The sequence below is a fragment of the Alexandromys fortis genome, unplaced genomic scaffold, assembly GCF_014885135.2.
Source record: "Alexandromys fortis isolate MF-2015 unplaced genomic scaffold, M_Fortis_MF-2015_v1.1 scaffold_44, whole genome shotgun sequence".
Classification (NCBI taxonomy): Eukaryota; Metazoa; Chordata; class Mammalia; order Rodentia; family Cricetidae; genus Alexandromys; species Alexandromys fortis.
In genome coordinates, this window is record NW_026067921.1 from 12,181,255 (window position 1) to 12,198,251 (window position 16,997).

General features: G+C 37.3%; 1 protein-coding gene and 1 pseudogene across 1 annotated transcript; one reads left to right on the forward strand and one right to left on the reverse strand.

The window, feature by feature from the left end:
- The first annotated feature begins 4,189 nt into the window (after positions 1-4,189).
- LOC126501144 (translocon-associated protein subunit delta-like) lies at positions 4,190-4,805 on the forward strand. Its single transcript, XM_050141660.1, has one exon. The coding sequence runs from the start codon at positions 4,258-4,260 to the stop codon at positions 4,774-4,776; it is 519 nt and encodes a 172-aa protein (XP_049997617.1). The 5' UTR covers positions 4,190-4,257; the 3' UTR covers positions 4,777-4,805.
- A 4,384-nt stretch (positions 4,806-9,189) lies between these two features.
- LOC126501213 (peptidyl-tRNA hydrolase 2, mitochondrial-like) lies at positions 9,190-9,766 on the reverse strand (annotated as a pseudogene).
- Positions 9,767-16,997: the final 7,231 nt, after the last annotated feature.

Below are 16,997 nucleotides of genomic sequence, written 5' to 3' on the forward strand. Positions count from 1 at the left end.
TGGGAGATCCCATTTATTTATTGTTGTTCTCAGTGTCTGTGCTACTGGTGTTATATTTAGGAAGTAATCTCCGAGCCCATGCATTGAAGGCTACTTCTTGCTTTCTCTTATATCACATTCAGTTTTCATATTTCAAATTAATCATCTGACTTTAAAACAGATATTGAAGCTTTTTGGCAATGATAGCATTTCTCATTGTATATGTATGAGATAGGGGCAATTAAGTTCTGAGTGCCTCATTTCCTTAGCACCAATACCTCAGCTAAGGTTTACAAGGTCAGTGATCATGATATGGGAGTAACACGTGATGTGCTTATGTTTCAATTTAGGTAGTCAGTACTTGACAGAACCTACTACACCCTCATCATATTATAGCATATTATTATCTTCTTTATGTCTACATAAGAAGATTGCCTATCTTTTTCTCACATGCTATGTGTGTGTGTGTGTGTGTGTGTGTGTGTGTGTGTGTGTGTGCGCGTGTGTGTACATGTGTGCATGAATGTTTGGGTTCAAGGCTGATTTGAGAATTTTTCTTGATTACTCTCTACTTTATACCATTTGAGGCAGGGTCTCCCTACCAGGATATTATCTCACCCATACAGCTAGTAAGTATAGCTAGCTAGCATGTTCTAGTGATCCCTGTGTCTGCCTTTTGAGCACTGAATTAGAGGAGATTTACCAGGCCTATTGGCATTTATTTAGATCCTAGGGATCTGAACACCAAACCTACACTCCTGGCACATCCATTAACAGTGGGGTTATCTTACTAGTCCCTGGTGAAGGATTTTACAGCAAGCAAATGGCAAGAATATAGGATAGGAAGGAAGATTACAAAATTATTACCTGCTATGTGTTTGCAAAACCTCCTCTAACAAAATGCTTCACTCAAAATATACCTAATTTCTAAGGGATTGTACATGCTAAGAAGAAAGTATTGAATTTTAACTGAAGACTCCTTCTGGGACTCTAATAAATATGATTCACTAATGGATTGCATAACTGCTTTCATCTCCTCCTCTACAAAAAGGATTATTATACTGATTTCTTCCTTAATTTACCATAGGGAGTTAATGTTCTATTATGCATTCAGTTCAGGTACCAAAATAATGTAATACTATAGAAAACAAATTGAAATATTCTGGGTAGAAGGCAAGTAATTAACATTGCTTCATTTGGGTTTTACTGAGTGAAAAAAATGTGTTTTATAAGTAAAAAACTTGTTTGTTCAAATCTATTCATCTTCTGTAATATAGTTATAGTATTCACAATTTTCTCTGCTTCTGCTGACTTTTCTTTTGAATGTTCAAACTGGTTATAATTTCTACTTACAATAAGGAAAATTGTTACATAATATTACACAGAAATAACCTAATACCTCCCTAGGGTCTCTGAGGTACACTAAGATTTATGATCTACAAATTTTGTTTAGTTAGGTACAATATATGCATCACCAAAATTTAGCTTATAATGTGCTTCTCTTTCTGTTATTTTGAAATTGCATAAACCCCAAGCTGGCATTCTACCCCAACACAACCCTGGGTCACAAATGGACAGAACATTCTCATTGTGAGGTATATGATGTGCACTGTCAGTTCCTCAGAGTCTACAAGATGTGACCAGGCTAGAAAGTGCAGGGCTGATGAGAGAGGTGTATGTGTAAAGAAAGAAAAGGAGGGTAAGTTTCTAAGTATGCCAGGAATGCTACTTTCTAAGTCACAATACTTTTTACTTAGATAACAAGCACATAACCCAAACAACCTCTTTACTTTTAACACAGAGCATATCTACCAAACATTTCATTCAGATGTTTTACAATAAATATTTTAATTAGCCAAATATACTTAAAGGCAACATTTAATCATCTTAATTTTTCTTGAGGTATTAAATGCTGTTTTCTGTTTTTAATTGTTTTTCTATTGTTGAGATAATATACCATGAGAAAAACAACTTATAAAAGAAAGCATTTGATTTGACTGACAAGGTTTCATAGGATTGGAGTTTACAAAGCCAGACCAAAGGCATAAAGGTTTGGCAGTGTAAACAACTGAGAGTTGGTATCTTGATTCACAAATAGTAGAGTGAGTGAGGCAGGCTGGGGATGGCACTAGTCTTTTGAAATCCCCAAGTTAACCCTCAGTCACATACCTCCTCTGATAAAGCCATACCTCTTAATCTTTCCAAGCAATTCCAACAACTGGGAACCACGTATCCAAACTTATGAGCCTATGAGAACCATTCTCCTTTTAAACACCACACTGATATTATAGATTAAGTCTATTGTCTCTCATCATTCCTGTCTGAACATAGCATACCTTTGTATTAGACAGAATAGCCTAGAAAATCAGCTGCCCTACAAGTAGTGTAAGATATTCGTAGTTCTTAAATCCCATACCCTTCTCTTTAACTTTATTGAATGCTAAAGCCCAATATCCTTTTCCTTGAATTCCATGTTTAATTTCCATTTTCAATTCATTTGTATTGAGAAATTCCTAGGACATCAGTGAGGTACACTTTGGAATGGGTCTTCTTGAGCATTTCCAGTGAAGATTAGTTTCTGAAGCCATTCCTCTATGAACCACCTGACTTTAATACTGATTAGTTGTGAATTTTGGTTGTCTTTATTTGTGTATTTTTGAGTATAGTTTTATTCATTTCTTTTTCCTAGTGTATCTCTCTATTATGATCTATTGTCAATCATTTATATGATTTATATAGGAAAAGTGGCTTCTTCTTACCTCTGGATCTCAATCTACTTTTTATTAAATTTCAAATCCCCTACAAAGGGCTGAAACAGACCTTCCTGAACACCAGGTTCTTTCAGCATTCCTCAGTCCCTACCCTTTAGAGGGTATGGCTTGCATACCCTACTGCCTACCCTGAACTCTCCAGTCAGGGGACTGGGCTGCCCTTACTCCAGAGACACTTCCCGATATAATCCAGACATTTTGGTTACCATTCTCTTCAGTACCTTTAGCTTCCTAGATGCTGCATCTGATTCTTCTTTTCCCATTTGCCTTCCTCTCCATGTCTGTGAACATGGCCCTGCTCAGTATGGTTATAAGCACTCTGGATTCTCCCAGATATCTCTGCTCGTCCGAATACCTATAATAAACTTTCTCCTCCGCGGTATCTAGGAGTAGACATGTCTTTTCCTTTCCTTTTCACTTGTTTTCCCGTTCACTTTTCATTGGCCATGAAGTATCCACCAACTTTAGCTATTAGTTATAACTCTCTAAGCCAGGAAAACTAAACATCCCAGTGAAGGCCCATGAATTATGCTGAATTATGTCTTAGGAACTACAGGCAAAGAGTTTGAAGTTGTAGTCTATGCATTGGAATGAGCTCTGTAAACACCATCCAAAGTATGCTCCAAGTTTGTTTGCATTAATAATTGTACCAACAGTGTGCAGGAGTTTGGGAGGCAATTTAAAGGTCATAGAGAAAATATGTTTTCATATTAAAATATTAAAAACTAAATATTTGCATAGAACAAGCAGCAGGAATTATTGAACAGAATGAGAAATTTTTAAAATATATATAATAAAATACATTGAAAGTGCTCTGAATAAATGAAGACACATCTATCTCATGATTTAAATTTATAAATACATTAAGTTTCACATAATTAATTTGAAATATTTCAGTTATACTACTGAGACTAGATAATTTAAAATATAAAAGGTAAATAAGTAGGTATAAATAGTAAAACAAAAATTAGAGTGTTTATTAGATGTTGATGAAAAACTGACTTAATAAACATTCCTGCTTTTTAGATACCACTATAGCTGGACTAGAGTTTGGATTAAGTTGTCATGGAGACAAAACAGACACAGACTGTGATGTTGTAAGGATAGAGTCAGGTAACGGATATGTGGTATTTCTTTCTTTTCATTTTGATTCTGTTCTGCTTGTCTTCCTCATCTCTAGCAAGTGACTTTGGACTATCTAAAAAGAGAATATATACAATAGTCAGCGCATATTTATATACAAATATTATGTGTCAATCAAAAAGTACAAAATGATAGTTATCTACTCTCACATCGATTCTACCTGAATTGCTGAAGAGTCGGATAAGAATGTTAAAGTAAGGCCACGTGGCCGGGGAAGCGGACACGTCACTGCCGCCAGCAACGTCACCAGGTCCGGCCCAGCCTGACTGGGCATGATTGGGTGTTGAGATCGCGTCGCGCTTCCTCCTCTGCTCGGCATGTTCAGGGCGGCTTGCTCTCTTTTCCCTTCGGCACAGAAGAGGCGATGGCGGCGATGGCATCTTTCGGTGTCCTGGCGCTACTCCTGCTGTCCAGGTTATCTTGCTGCTCAGAAGCCTGCCTGGAGCCCCAGATCACCCCTTCTTACTATACAACCTCAGATGCCGTCATTTCTACAGAGACCGTATTCATCGTGGAGATCTCACTGACTTGCAAGAACAGGGTCCAGAACATGGCTCTCTATGCTGACGTTAGTGGAAAACAGTTTCCAGTAACCCGGGGCCAGGATGTGGGCCGATATCAGGTTTCGTGGAGCCTGGAGCACAAAAGCGCCCACACAGGCACTTATGAGGTCAGATTCTTCGATGAAGAGACCTACAGCCTCCTAAGGAAGGCTCAGAGAAATAATGAGGACGTTTCCATCATCCCACCCCTGTTTACAGTCAGTGTGGATCATCGGGGCACCTGGAACGGGCCTTGGGTCTCCACGGAAGTGCTGGCTGCAGTGATCGGCATAGTCATCTACTACCTAGCCTTCAGTACAAAGAGCCACATCCAGGCCTGAGGGCTGCATCCTCAGCCTTCGATTGCTTCTTTCAATGAACAGTTGCTATTTGTGATGAGTACATTAAAAAAAAAAAAAAAAAAAAAAGTTAAAGTAACCCTAAAACCACAGGCGGTATAATATTTATAAGTGCATACATATTCATCTAGTTTTACTGTTTTATGAATTATAGTTTTATTTAACTGGTTCATATGAGTTATGTTATGTAAATAGATGGATTATTTAAAATGAAGTAAATTAACCTATATATAACTCATAAGTTTGGGTATAAAATTAAATGACTTAGATAAAAGGGCTCTGTGTCAGTATTGAGATGATTCTTCGTTCAGACGAAGGCTTTGCCTTTCTAGTTGTTTCCCATATCACAAAGCTCCAACACCTCTCTAAGAGTCAGGCCTTTAGGAGTAAGAAACCTTATATAGAATGAAGGAAAACTCTTGCTCGCTGGAATAGAACTGTGACTGCAGCCTCATTAGTTGAGTTTTGTGCTCTGATAGAGTGAGCTGCTGTCTGAAGAATTCAGTTATATTCACCAACTACAAATATACTAATTTTTCATCAGAAATAAGAGGTTCCTTAGGTTTTCATTTGTTCCCAGGGATATGTTTGTTGCCCAATCCTTTAATCCAGCAAAGATTAAAGACACCATTATTATTATTATTATTAATATTATTAATATTATTTCTTAAAATAATCCAACAAAGACACCTGCTCTTAAGCTACCTCCAATGTCCTCTCGACTCCTTGGGAAATTTTCTCTGATTATTCTCATGTTTCCTGATGGCAGACAGAGCTTAGACTGTTGACTGCTGAAAGGCAGCCTCTGAAAGGCTGTTGTACTGTGCAGCCTGTAGAGATGCTGAGTGAAGACTCTCATGCCAATGACGATCCAGCCCAGAGCAACACTGAAGCTGCAGCCCAGGGACAATGGCCACTCATTTATAGTTTTCAAGAGCTTGCAGCTCTGAACACCCAGTTAGCAGCCACAAAAACACTGTGTAGAAGTTTGTATTTTAACCGCACATTTTAGCTCAGTCTAAGAGGAGGAGTTAACAAAATGGTTTATTAAGAACTATCTGTGCCCTGTGTCAGCCACATAACCCGACATAGGTTTTGTATTTTATGAGGTTGAGTTAGGTGGGTTTGAAGTTGCCTATGTATCTGAAGATACATGATTTCAAATTCAAAAGAAAAATTCCACTTACATCTTTATGTGAAAAGTATTTATTCCAGATCTCTGTCAGAGTTTAGACTTGCTAGAAAAAAAAAAATGGAAAGAAACACCATGACCTACAGCAGTGGTTGCTAAGGAGACCAGCTGCATAAAGGTTTGGGTTATTAATCAGTAATATCTTCCCAAGGAGTCTGCCATGATGGCAGAAATAGCATTACCGAGCCAAAATTTATTTCAATTAAATTGTATATATAGGGATGTCTCATTAAAATTCACATCTCTCTATGGTTATAAATCTTTTGTTAGTTATTAACAATTTACCACATATATTTTCAAGGATTGGAACAAGCCAGATGTGTTTCGAAATAAAAGAAATGAAGAAGAGAAAATCTAGGCTATGATGAGTTATCTTCCTGGAGGAGAAGGTCTGTGCAGGGTAGCAGGATGGAAAATGGATGAAAGGACAGTTCAAGAAATACTGGTGGGTACCCAGGGAAAGAGCCACCATGCGGGCAAAGATAGAGACACAAAAAGGATGGAGGAGGGAAAATCCTCAGAGTGCAGATGAAAAGAATAATAAAGGTCAGTGTCTAAATGCATCTGGAAGTCATTCCATCTAACTTGAGATTTTACTAAACCTACTCAAGATCTACTCTGCATCATAAGTTATTAAGATAAAAATAAGTAGTTCTTAACATGAGAATGAGGTCACATAATCATGGTTATTTCATAAAAAAACACCATATATTAACATTATCATGCCTAAAAGAGATTTGTTCTTCATTTGGAAACAGAAAGATTAAACACAAGTGAACTTTAGCTAGTCCTGCCAATGAAATGTTAAGGCAAGGCTTATTTTATCGTGTTTTGACTACATATGTTTTTATAAAATTTATCATACAAGTCAGGTAATTCAGACACAGTTTCATATTTCTTAATATTTATATAGCATATAGAGTTGAAAGTTTTTATTTGAGAAATATTTGAACAAGTCTACTTCCTTACTCTAAGTTGTTGAAATTTTTGTGAGTAAAGAAAATAAGAATCTGAGAATGAAATGACATATCTACAAATAAAATTACCCACACATATTAATTTTTCCATTATATCTGAGCCACCCCCAGAGAATTATGGAGTGCTGTACAACCTTATGTTTTAAAAGATATAAATAACTGTGATCTGAGAGACAATCCACTTTTTCCTTCACTGCTTATAAACTAGGAAACTTGAAATTGATAGTTTTCCCATGAGAAACATATGTACAATATGTAACACTGTAAATAAGAAAGGAAACAGATAGGAAATTTGGAAAGAAATTTATATAATCTGGCATGGAAAATAATGTGATATGTTCTAAAATAACTAAACAAGAATTACTATGTGATCTAGCAATCATATTTAGAGTATTTTTTTCAAACAGAATTGAAGTCAGAATCTCAGAATGATATTAAAAGTCTATGTTCATCTTAGCATGATTCATGACTCATGACAGCCAAAACTTCATTCCAAGTTGTAGTGACATTTCATTTGTATTTTAATAAATGAAGCTTGCCTGAATACCAGAAGGCAAAACAGCCTCACTACTCAGCTATACAGGCCAGGCAGTGGTGGCACACACCTTTAATCCCAGCAGCCACACTAGCTAGCCATGGAGGCCAAGCAGTGGTGGTGCATCCTTTAATACCGGCACTAAAGAGGTATATAAGGCAATATGAGACAGGAACTTGCTCTCTTTCAGTCTGAAGATTTCTTAGAGTTGAGAGTTCTTTAGTGCCTTAGCCACTTTGCTTTTCTGCTCTTCAAACTGAACCCCAATATCTGTCTCAGGGTTCTTCTTATGATTCACACTACACTAAGTTACATACTCATTGATGGGAAAATGTTTTATATTCATGAAGTGAACTATTATTCCATTTTTTGAAGGAAGGAAATCTGTAAATTGTGGCAATATGGACAAATATTGATGCATAGAGCTTTTCAAAAAGGCCGGTGATGCAGGATTCCACTAATATGAGGCACCTAGAATAGACAGACTCATAAATAGAATTTTAAAAGTAGAGGAATATGGAGCCCAGTATAAATAAAATTTAGTTGTACAAGGAGATTACATTTCATAGAGCTCATGAGTTTCTGTTCACACCATTACAGAGTACACTTAAAATTTGTTAAAATTCCTTATTGGTATTCTCACCATAATAAAAATTAATTTTTAAAAAAGGGAGAAATAAAAGGAAGTAAAGAAAGAAAGAAGGGAGGGAGGAAGGAATCCTATAAATTTCTAGAGTTTTCTCCATGACATAGCTTGTTATAAACTGAAAGTAAATGCTTGTTAGAGCTTTGAATAGAAATGGAAATGACCTTTTGCTGTGCACAAAGTTCACACTCCTCTTTAGTCAGGACACTATGAGAACTGTGTTTAGCAGGCATAGGCACAGAGGCAGCGCAGGCTAGTACCTGGTGCAAATGGAGCTTTATCCCCATCCCAGAGGTCCTACTTGATGGGTTTCTTTCTGACCACCCAGTCCCCGCAGTGGCTTATGAAATAACCACTCTGAGGCTTAATATCAGTTACAATTGTGTGGTCAATGGCTTGGGTTTCTTATTGGCTAGCTCTCTCTTATCAATCAGCCCATTTCTATTCATCTATGAACCCCATTTCCCTTGAATCCCCATAAAGACAATCTGTTACTCTCATAACACCTCCCTCATTAACCTGGTGTGTCTACAGGGATGATGAAGGCGTAAAGTCACAAACAATCCCACACCAGTTTGGAAATATGATTAATAGAATGGTTATTTATTTAAGGAGGAAAAACTTAGAGATCACTGTCCCAGACAACAGCCCTCTGTGCAATCAGGTAGGGAGCCTAGTCACAGGAAATGGAGCTGGAAGCCAGAGAAAGAGCACCGAGGGTAGTTACTGCTTTTTTAAAGTGAGAGAGAGATCACGCCTTAACAGGCTGGTATCTCAATAGCTATTGGCTGAAGGAGTGGAAGGAGCTCCCGCAACAGGTTGAAGAGAAAAGCGTCAAGCGGTTTTAAGCAGCTACACACGGGGAACAGGGAACAATTTTTTGAAGAAGATATATCAAAAATAGAATTTTCTGTAGTTTTCTTATCAACAAACTACCATCTGGAGAATTCCTACATTGAAAACTCTCAGTATCGTGGATGATTCAGTAAACTCATATTTTTTTAAAGTGGGACAAGAATTAAGCCTTTATTGTTGCTGACAGGCTTTATACTATTCCAACAGACTCATTGTCACACAAAGGCCAATCTAGTAAAGTTCTATGTGGCTCATCAATTAATCCTACTGGTCCTGGCTCATGTTCTAAGGCAGTTTGAAAGTCTGGTTAAATCTGGGTACATCCAGAATCTTGGATTAAATTAATAGTCAGTCTCGATATTTTTGCATTGATTAGTAAGTTAATGAGAGTGTCTTCATCTGGGGCTTGGACTACTACTCTGAGGTCACCACAGTATTCCCACTCTTTGATTACCTTGAAGGTTTCTCCTACGCACCTGTTTGTAGGCAGAAAGCAGCATCAGGAGAACACTGGGCACCAATCTTTCCTTTCCCCATCTTTAGGTCAGTTCGAACCACAAGCATGGTTTTGTACACCCCAGTCTCTCCCAAGATGCTTGCTTACGTTCCTGTTTCTGGGTCTGTATTTGTCTCATCTCTTAAGTTCTGGGGTAACATCCAGAGGTATCCCTAAATATGCCAGCCCAGGCACATGCCACAAACAACTCAGCCAAACTGAGTGTATCTAGAGGAACTAAATACTCCATAAGCAAGGATTTGGAGAGCATTGAAAGCACTTCTCATGCATTCAGGACGTGTGGTTCTCCACTCCTAAACAAACAACATGCTTTACTTCCCGATTCAGTACATTACACTCCTGTTTCCTTCCACAGAACTGTATCTTTGGCCAGAAAGTATTTGGGTGGTGTTTTCTGTCTATTTCCAACCACAGAATCACAGAACTGTGTATTACTCCTTTTCCTGGTAGTATTTCTCCAGTGGTACTGGTTGCCTCTGAGATGGGTGTGCTAGATAGACATGAAACCTGGATGAATGGGAGAGACAAGTTATACATTGACATCAGTAAATTATCTGACAAAACATGTTACTTTGTGGGATAGAGAAGATTAAAAAATACATGTCATGTTTTATTTGACTTAGAATTTATTGGTTATCATAAGAAAATAGTGCTGTTTCCATACTCTTTGAAGGAAAATGTATAGTGTACCTAAGTGTGGAGCAGGTAAATCAATTACAACTAGCAGAGTAGTTTGGGGAAAAGACCACTGGTCTTTTAAAATCTAACTGACAGCTTGTACTGAAACCACTAATGGTTTTCTAATTTTGCTGTCATTGTTTATGTAATAATAGAAGACACATTTCAGTTACAAAATTTTCTTCTTTCTTGTTGGCCTATTTCTCCCTAGATTTGGGTGATCTTTGGATAAGTTGATATGGAACGATAAATTCCTTGTATATCCTATTCCATAAATATAAAACGAAATTTAGTAATTATTTATTTAGATAGTTCAAATTAACTCCATTACTAAAGATATGTCTTAGAAACTGGATTTTAAATTTATATTTGGGATATAATTTTTTGAAGCTTCAACCACATTGTGAAATAATTTTTCAGAATTCGACTAGAATTTGTTCTACTTTCAGAAGAGCCCAGAATGAGATGCTACTGTGAACTTATGTGTGATCATGGAGATGACTTTATTTTAAACTTTCTTCCTGCATGCATAGATGGACAATTTGAGAATCTGTCCATTAAATCACAAAAGCCTTGACTATTTCATCCTTTGCTCATTCAACTGAACTACCAAATATGCTCATTCCTTTTAAACGGATGGGGGCAATGCCAGAACCGTATGTCAGTCTTAAAGGTCCACTCTAATTGGGTGCATGGGAGGCCTAGGTGAGCCTAAGGTTTTCAGAGAAGTGAGTGTGAGTCTTCTAGCTTAATATCATGGTTACATGAGGCTGCACAGGGTCAAAGACTTCATGAAATATTTTCAACCAGGGAATTTGTGTGTGTATATATAATTTTCTGCCAGCAGCTCAGAATCCATGAGAGTTCAGAAACCCTTTCACAGTTTCGTTTTTCTCTCACACAAAGAGAGATGGGGCTGAATTTTAGTTCCTCATCATACCTTGTCTCTTCCATCTTTCAAGTTGTGAGGAAAGGACAGAGTGAAAGGGAGACCAAATGATCATGAAAATCCCATGATACTGATACCTTAGATAGTTATTATACCTTACTTGACTTGGTATTGCAAGAGGGTTCAATAGGTAAGAGTATTCAATGTTAAACTTGATTACCTAAGTTTATTCCCAGGGACCCAAATGGTGATGGCAGAGAACGGAAAACTGCAAAGTGTTCTCCACACGTGGGTGGTAAACACACACACACACACACACACAGAGAGAGAGAGAGAGAGAGAGAGAGAGAGAGAGAGAGAGAGAGAGAGAGAGATTTCATACACGTATAGCTAGGTCCACAAAGTAGGTAAAAATTGCCTGCATTGAATAACAGTAAAAATCAAACTTATACTTTTGAAACTCACAGTCAAGAAACCTAGTACTTAAAAATCCCTTAATTCACAGTGATTTCTCTTCCTGCCACAGGCTAAGCTGAAAAGCATTACAATGTGCAGTAGTGAAAAGGGTGGTGTTTTGCTGCATGAGAAACCTGGGCTCGATTTCTCATTGATCTTCCTATTCTCTGTGGTACTTCCTGGACCTTTATAGTTATCAGTTTTAAAATCTGAATTAAAGAGTTAATGAATCCTGAATATAGAAGAGGGTGGGGTAGAGCCTAATAACATTGGTTTTTCAATAGCTATTTGTTCTTTCCCATTAAACAGGCATGGGCATGATCTTTAATCCTCACAGTCTTTTATCTGAGAATTGAATGATAATGTTTATTGAACATTTACTATGTTCCACTCATCGAGCTAAGTGTTTTCATACATTAACTCATTTAATTATTATAACAACTTTATAAATTAGGGACTATTATGCTCTCCATTTTAAAATCAAGGAAAATGAGTCATGTAGAGTTGTAGTCATTTGCCCAAAGATCTATAGCCAAGGCTTTCTTTGCTATTAGTTTTGCTAGAGTCCACTAGGCTATGAATCTTTTCACTTAACTCATCATATCTAGAAATCTTTTTCAAGTCAATATTACATTAAAACTTAAGGAAAGAGTTCTACTAGAATTAATAAGTATTCAAGTAAGTTATTATCATCCTGTTCATTTCTGATGGGATACATAAGAAAGTTAATTCAAGAGAGTAATGGAAAATGCCCCCATTAGAGGACATGGCTGAGTGGTTTGATGGTTAGAATGCCAAATGACTTCTAACCCTCTTCAGTTTCCTGAGAAGTAGCCAATAACTATGGCTCCTCTGTCTTCAGGCTTATTTGATCAGTGAAGTCACTCTAAATACTCCAAAATTATTTTGACATGAATAAATAAATTTCATTTAGAAATGTGCTACATAAATGATCTTTTTCATTAAGACTTAAAGTTGGTCATCTTGTTTCTAAGAAAAAAAGGTTTCTGATGAGTTTCCCACCCAAATGCAGCCCAGTCCATCCTGCTCTTATCACTGGTTTACCTTTGTGTATAGAGAAATAAATACCTTAAATCAGAAGAATGAGAATTTACAACTGTTAGCAATAAGAATTATAAAATATTAGAGAAAATAACTAAATTAAGGTAATAATATGAATATACAAAGACTTTATTAGTAGAGGACAGGCAATTATTTATTTTGAATAGTTTAATCACCCTCTTTCTTTTGTTTAGATGTGTGTTTTCTTGTAGTTGGACCTGTGTGTGTGTGTGTGTGTGTGTTGTATGTACTGGAGCATTTGTGGTGCTCTTTACTTTCAGATTGGTCTTGTAATTCTCTCCAACTTTTTTATCCACCTGTCTAAGGGAAGTTCTCCCTGACCCAAGGCCAATGAATCTGATGACTGATTTTATTTCTGTCCAGTTAACTGCTAGACATGAGAGCTATGACTCTCCCTGAGCCCCTTATCATTTTACCCTGTGTAGCTCTCCTTTATTTCTGTCCCCATCACTGCACTTTTCCCCTTCAGTCATCACCTCTACTCTCACATTCAAAGCTCCTACTGAAGTGTTCCAAAGTGTCACAAAGATAAGAGACATGGATGTATAGAGAAGATTGAGAACCCTCAGTTCGATTTGTATTCCCTCTCATGCTGCTAGGAAGAAGACACTGATTCATATTGTTTTCTGACTGTCCCACTACAGGAAAAAGGGCAATTTAGCATGGGATCTCATTTTCTCTAGGAAGTAACCGTTATATACTTTTGGGAAACTCCTTCCTCCTTCTCTCTCTCTCTCTCTCTCTCTCTCTCTCTGTATGTGTGTGCATGCATGCACATGCATATTGACTGATTTACCAAATGTATCCATATAATCTAATTATAAAATCATATAATCTAATTACAAAATCAATCCAGTGTTTTTATTCACTCTGTTAATTTCAGAGATGTATACTATATTCTTGTAATATTAATCTTATATTTCTGCTCTAACTGCTCCCAAACAACCCTGACACATTCACTTCCCATGTTCATGTCCTCCTTTCACAGCCCACTGAGATCAATCAGTGCTGTTCTTATATAATATTCATGGGACTAGTGACAGCTACTAAAGCCATGAGCATCCTAAACGGGACACTTCCTTGAAGCAAATTGGTTCTTCCTATCCAGGGGCTTTCAACTTCCAAATCTCCTTAAGCTAGGCGTGAGGCTTCATAGTCTCCTCCCAGTCTATATTGGAAATTTTACAGGCTTGATATTTGAATAAATTTTCTCTAGGCAATCACAAACAGCGTGAATGTGTGACTTCAATGTCACTGAAGTATTCTTAAGACACTGTTTCAGGTCAGTCTGCCCTAACCTCGGGTTGTTACAATCTTTTCTTCCTTGCTCCCAGGATGCTCCCTGAGCCATGGGGCAGGGTTTCTTTTTCGTGTGGTTTTGTTTTTACTACAGTGTAGGCATCTCAATATAATTCGTATTTTCTAGGTTTCATTAAGTCTATATTCACCAAGAATTGTGTTGTATATAAAACAGTTACCACTAAACCATTTTCAATCTATATTTATAAGATCCACATATCCTCACACATTTAAGCAACTATTAGAAAAACCAATGGTTCATTTGGGCTTCCTACTGCGTTTCACAGCAGTGAAAGTATTTTCCCCATATCTATTGTAGTCCTTCCTTTCTTTAAGTGTTCATGATGTATCCTTGCACTATGTGTTCAGTGTCTTCATTTGAGATGGTTGTTTCAACTTCTTTGATGTATAAGACTGTAGACAGCTGTGACATTAGTAAGATTTGCCAAATGTTATTATTTAACAACAACAATGCTGCATGAAATGTTAGTATTTCATAGTATCTTTCTGTATCCAGGCTCCTTTTCCTTTAGTACATATCTTTAACTTTTCTTAAATGTTTGAGAGTAGGTTGCAGGCATGGTAGCCCTAAATACTTCAGTATTTTTTTTCTAAAAAGTACACACTTTCCCTTAATCTCAGTGAATTATCAATGTTAAGAGGTATCACTAATGGTTCTGGGGAGACATCTCAGTGGCAGAAAGTGTTTGCTGCCCAAACTTAATGACCTGATTCCAAATCCAAGAATCCAGGTTAAAAGTCAACATGGTGGTATACATCTGTAATTCCAGTGCTTTATGGTGGAATAGACGGTGAAAAGGTCAGAATCAATAGAAGAAAGTTACAGAAACAGGATCTTCCTCAAAACAACAGGGAAGAAGAGAATCAATTCTTTTTCTTTATTTATTTTTTATTTTTTTTCAAGACAGGACTTCTGGGGCTGGATAGATGGTTCAGAGGTAGAGGTTAAGAGCATTGTCTGCTCTTCCAAAGGTCCTGAGTTCAATTCCCAGCAACCACATGGTGACTCACAACCATCTGTAATGGGGTCTGGTGCCCTCTTCTGGCCTACAGGCATACACACAGACAGAATATTGTATATATAATGAATCTCAAATTTACAGTGATCTGCCTGCCTCTGCCTCCTGAGTACTGGAATTAAAGGTGTGCTCCACCACTGCCCAGCTGAGAACTAATTCTTAAAAGTTGTCTTCAGATCTCTACAAATAGCTCAGGTCATATGCTTGAAGACACACATACCCACATAGGCATGCATGCAAAAACATACATACATACATACATACATACATACCCACCCACTCACACACCCACCCTCCACCTAGTCCCACGCTTATAGAAGTCCTTAATAAGCCCATGTAACATGTAAGTGGTGCTAAGCAATGCCCATCACAGAAGGGAGATGTACTTCCCTGTGCTCCATCTTTGGATTCCTACGATGAAGTTATCTGATGGAAACACATCCAAGTAAATGAGAGATATTTCTGGAGACATAACCATCAATAGTGGGTTTTATTTAAAGAAATGATATGAGAAATGTTATTGGGGGTCCACATGGATTTGTAAGAGGCACAGGAAATATTTAAATCTAAATACTCACACTTCTATTAATTTTAAAATATTTAAGAAAATAAAAATTTGTGATTATGTGAATAAGTACAAAATGTCAAGGGAATATTGAGTTGACCTCAATAGCTTTATTTATAACAATGTAAATCTACAAACTGATGATTTTCTATGTTTGTTTCTGTTAGTTTCTTTATATCAACAGAGATTTTATTGTTGCTTTTGTCACAGCCTACATTAAAACAAAAACACATATTTGGAGTCTGTGACCTGAATACCAATGCAGGCTTCTTTCAGATTTTGTGAATATTTTCCAGCTGCTTTGTGATAGGAAGCCAATTATGTACAATATATCATACAGAGGAAGCAATTACATTCATTTCCTTGGGCACTGAGAAATTTGATAAGGTTGACACTTGGCACATTGAGCTGTGATAACAGTTAATTTTTTAAAAGGCATAAAATATAGGCCAGTTGAATTAAAGTCATTTGTTTTTAAATTGTTGAAAATTGTGTTACCTTAGATGCTTTCAGATGACAAGAGGAGTGAAAAATTAATTTAGAAATCTATTCTACATGCAGAATGTGTACTAGGCTCATTCAATTAGAACAAAATACTTCATTCTGCAAGCCAAACAATTCACAAACCTTGTGATTAGCCTTTGATGGGCTGAACTTTGGGGAAAGGTTAAGAAGGAAGATCTTATTGGACTCAATGTTTTAATGGACCACATTTTATTTTATTTTTTTTAAAGTTCTTCATTTCTTTTTCTTCTTTCATCTCTTCACTGGTATGCTGTCTGGAATACTAGACATATGTATCAATCACGTAATACAGATAACTCACAGTTATAAATGAATGATGTGTTCCTATTTATTTATTTTTTATGCAGTTCTACTGAGGCAAATGTATGTTTACTACATTGTATTGCTTTTTGAGAAAAGTGATGCACCAGACTTTGTACTTGCACAGAAAGAGCTCCTATTACACTTGGACTATAAATGAATTTGCGTCTTGAATATGTCTGGATGAAGGGGCATAATTTTAATTTTAATAGAAACATATAGTAGAATGAGCAGGGATACGAGGAAAGAAATAGATGCCCTTGGGGAATTATTGGAATAATGGGGTCTCCTGAAGATGGTGTCAGTGTGTCTTAATTTTTCTGGAATCAAGCTAATATGCAGCCTTTGTTTCGATTCTTCTCACAAAAGTCTAGATTTGGAAGGCTACCCACCCAGAGCAGTGAGCCTCAAGGTCCCCAGTAAGAGAGCCCGGCACCCTCAGCCTGGGCTCCAGGGGCTCCTGTGTTCTCCTGGATCCTGCACTGCCTGCCCCGTCCTTCCTTCTGTCCCTGGATCACTGGGCTACCAGGCGGCCCTGTTTAGGTGCTGAAGAGTTCCATCTGGACGGGTGAGTGTGTGCTATCCAGGGGCGATAGTCCCGGAAGAGAGCACAAACCCCCCTCCCCCAGCTCCTTCTGCAGGGCTG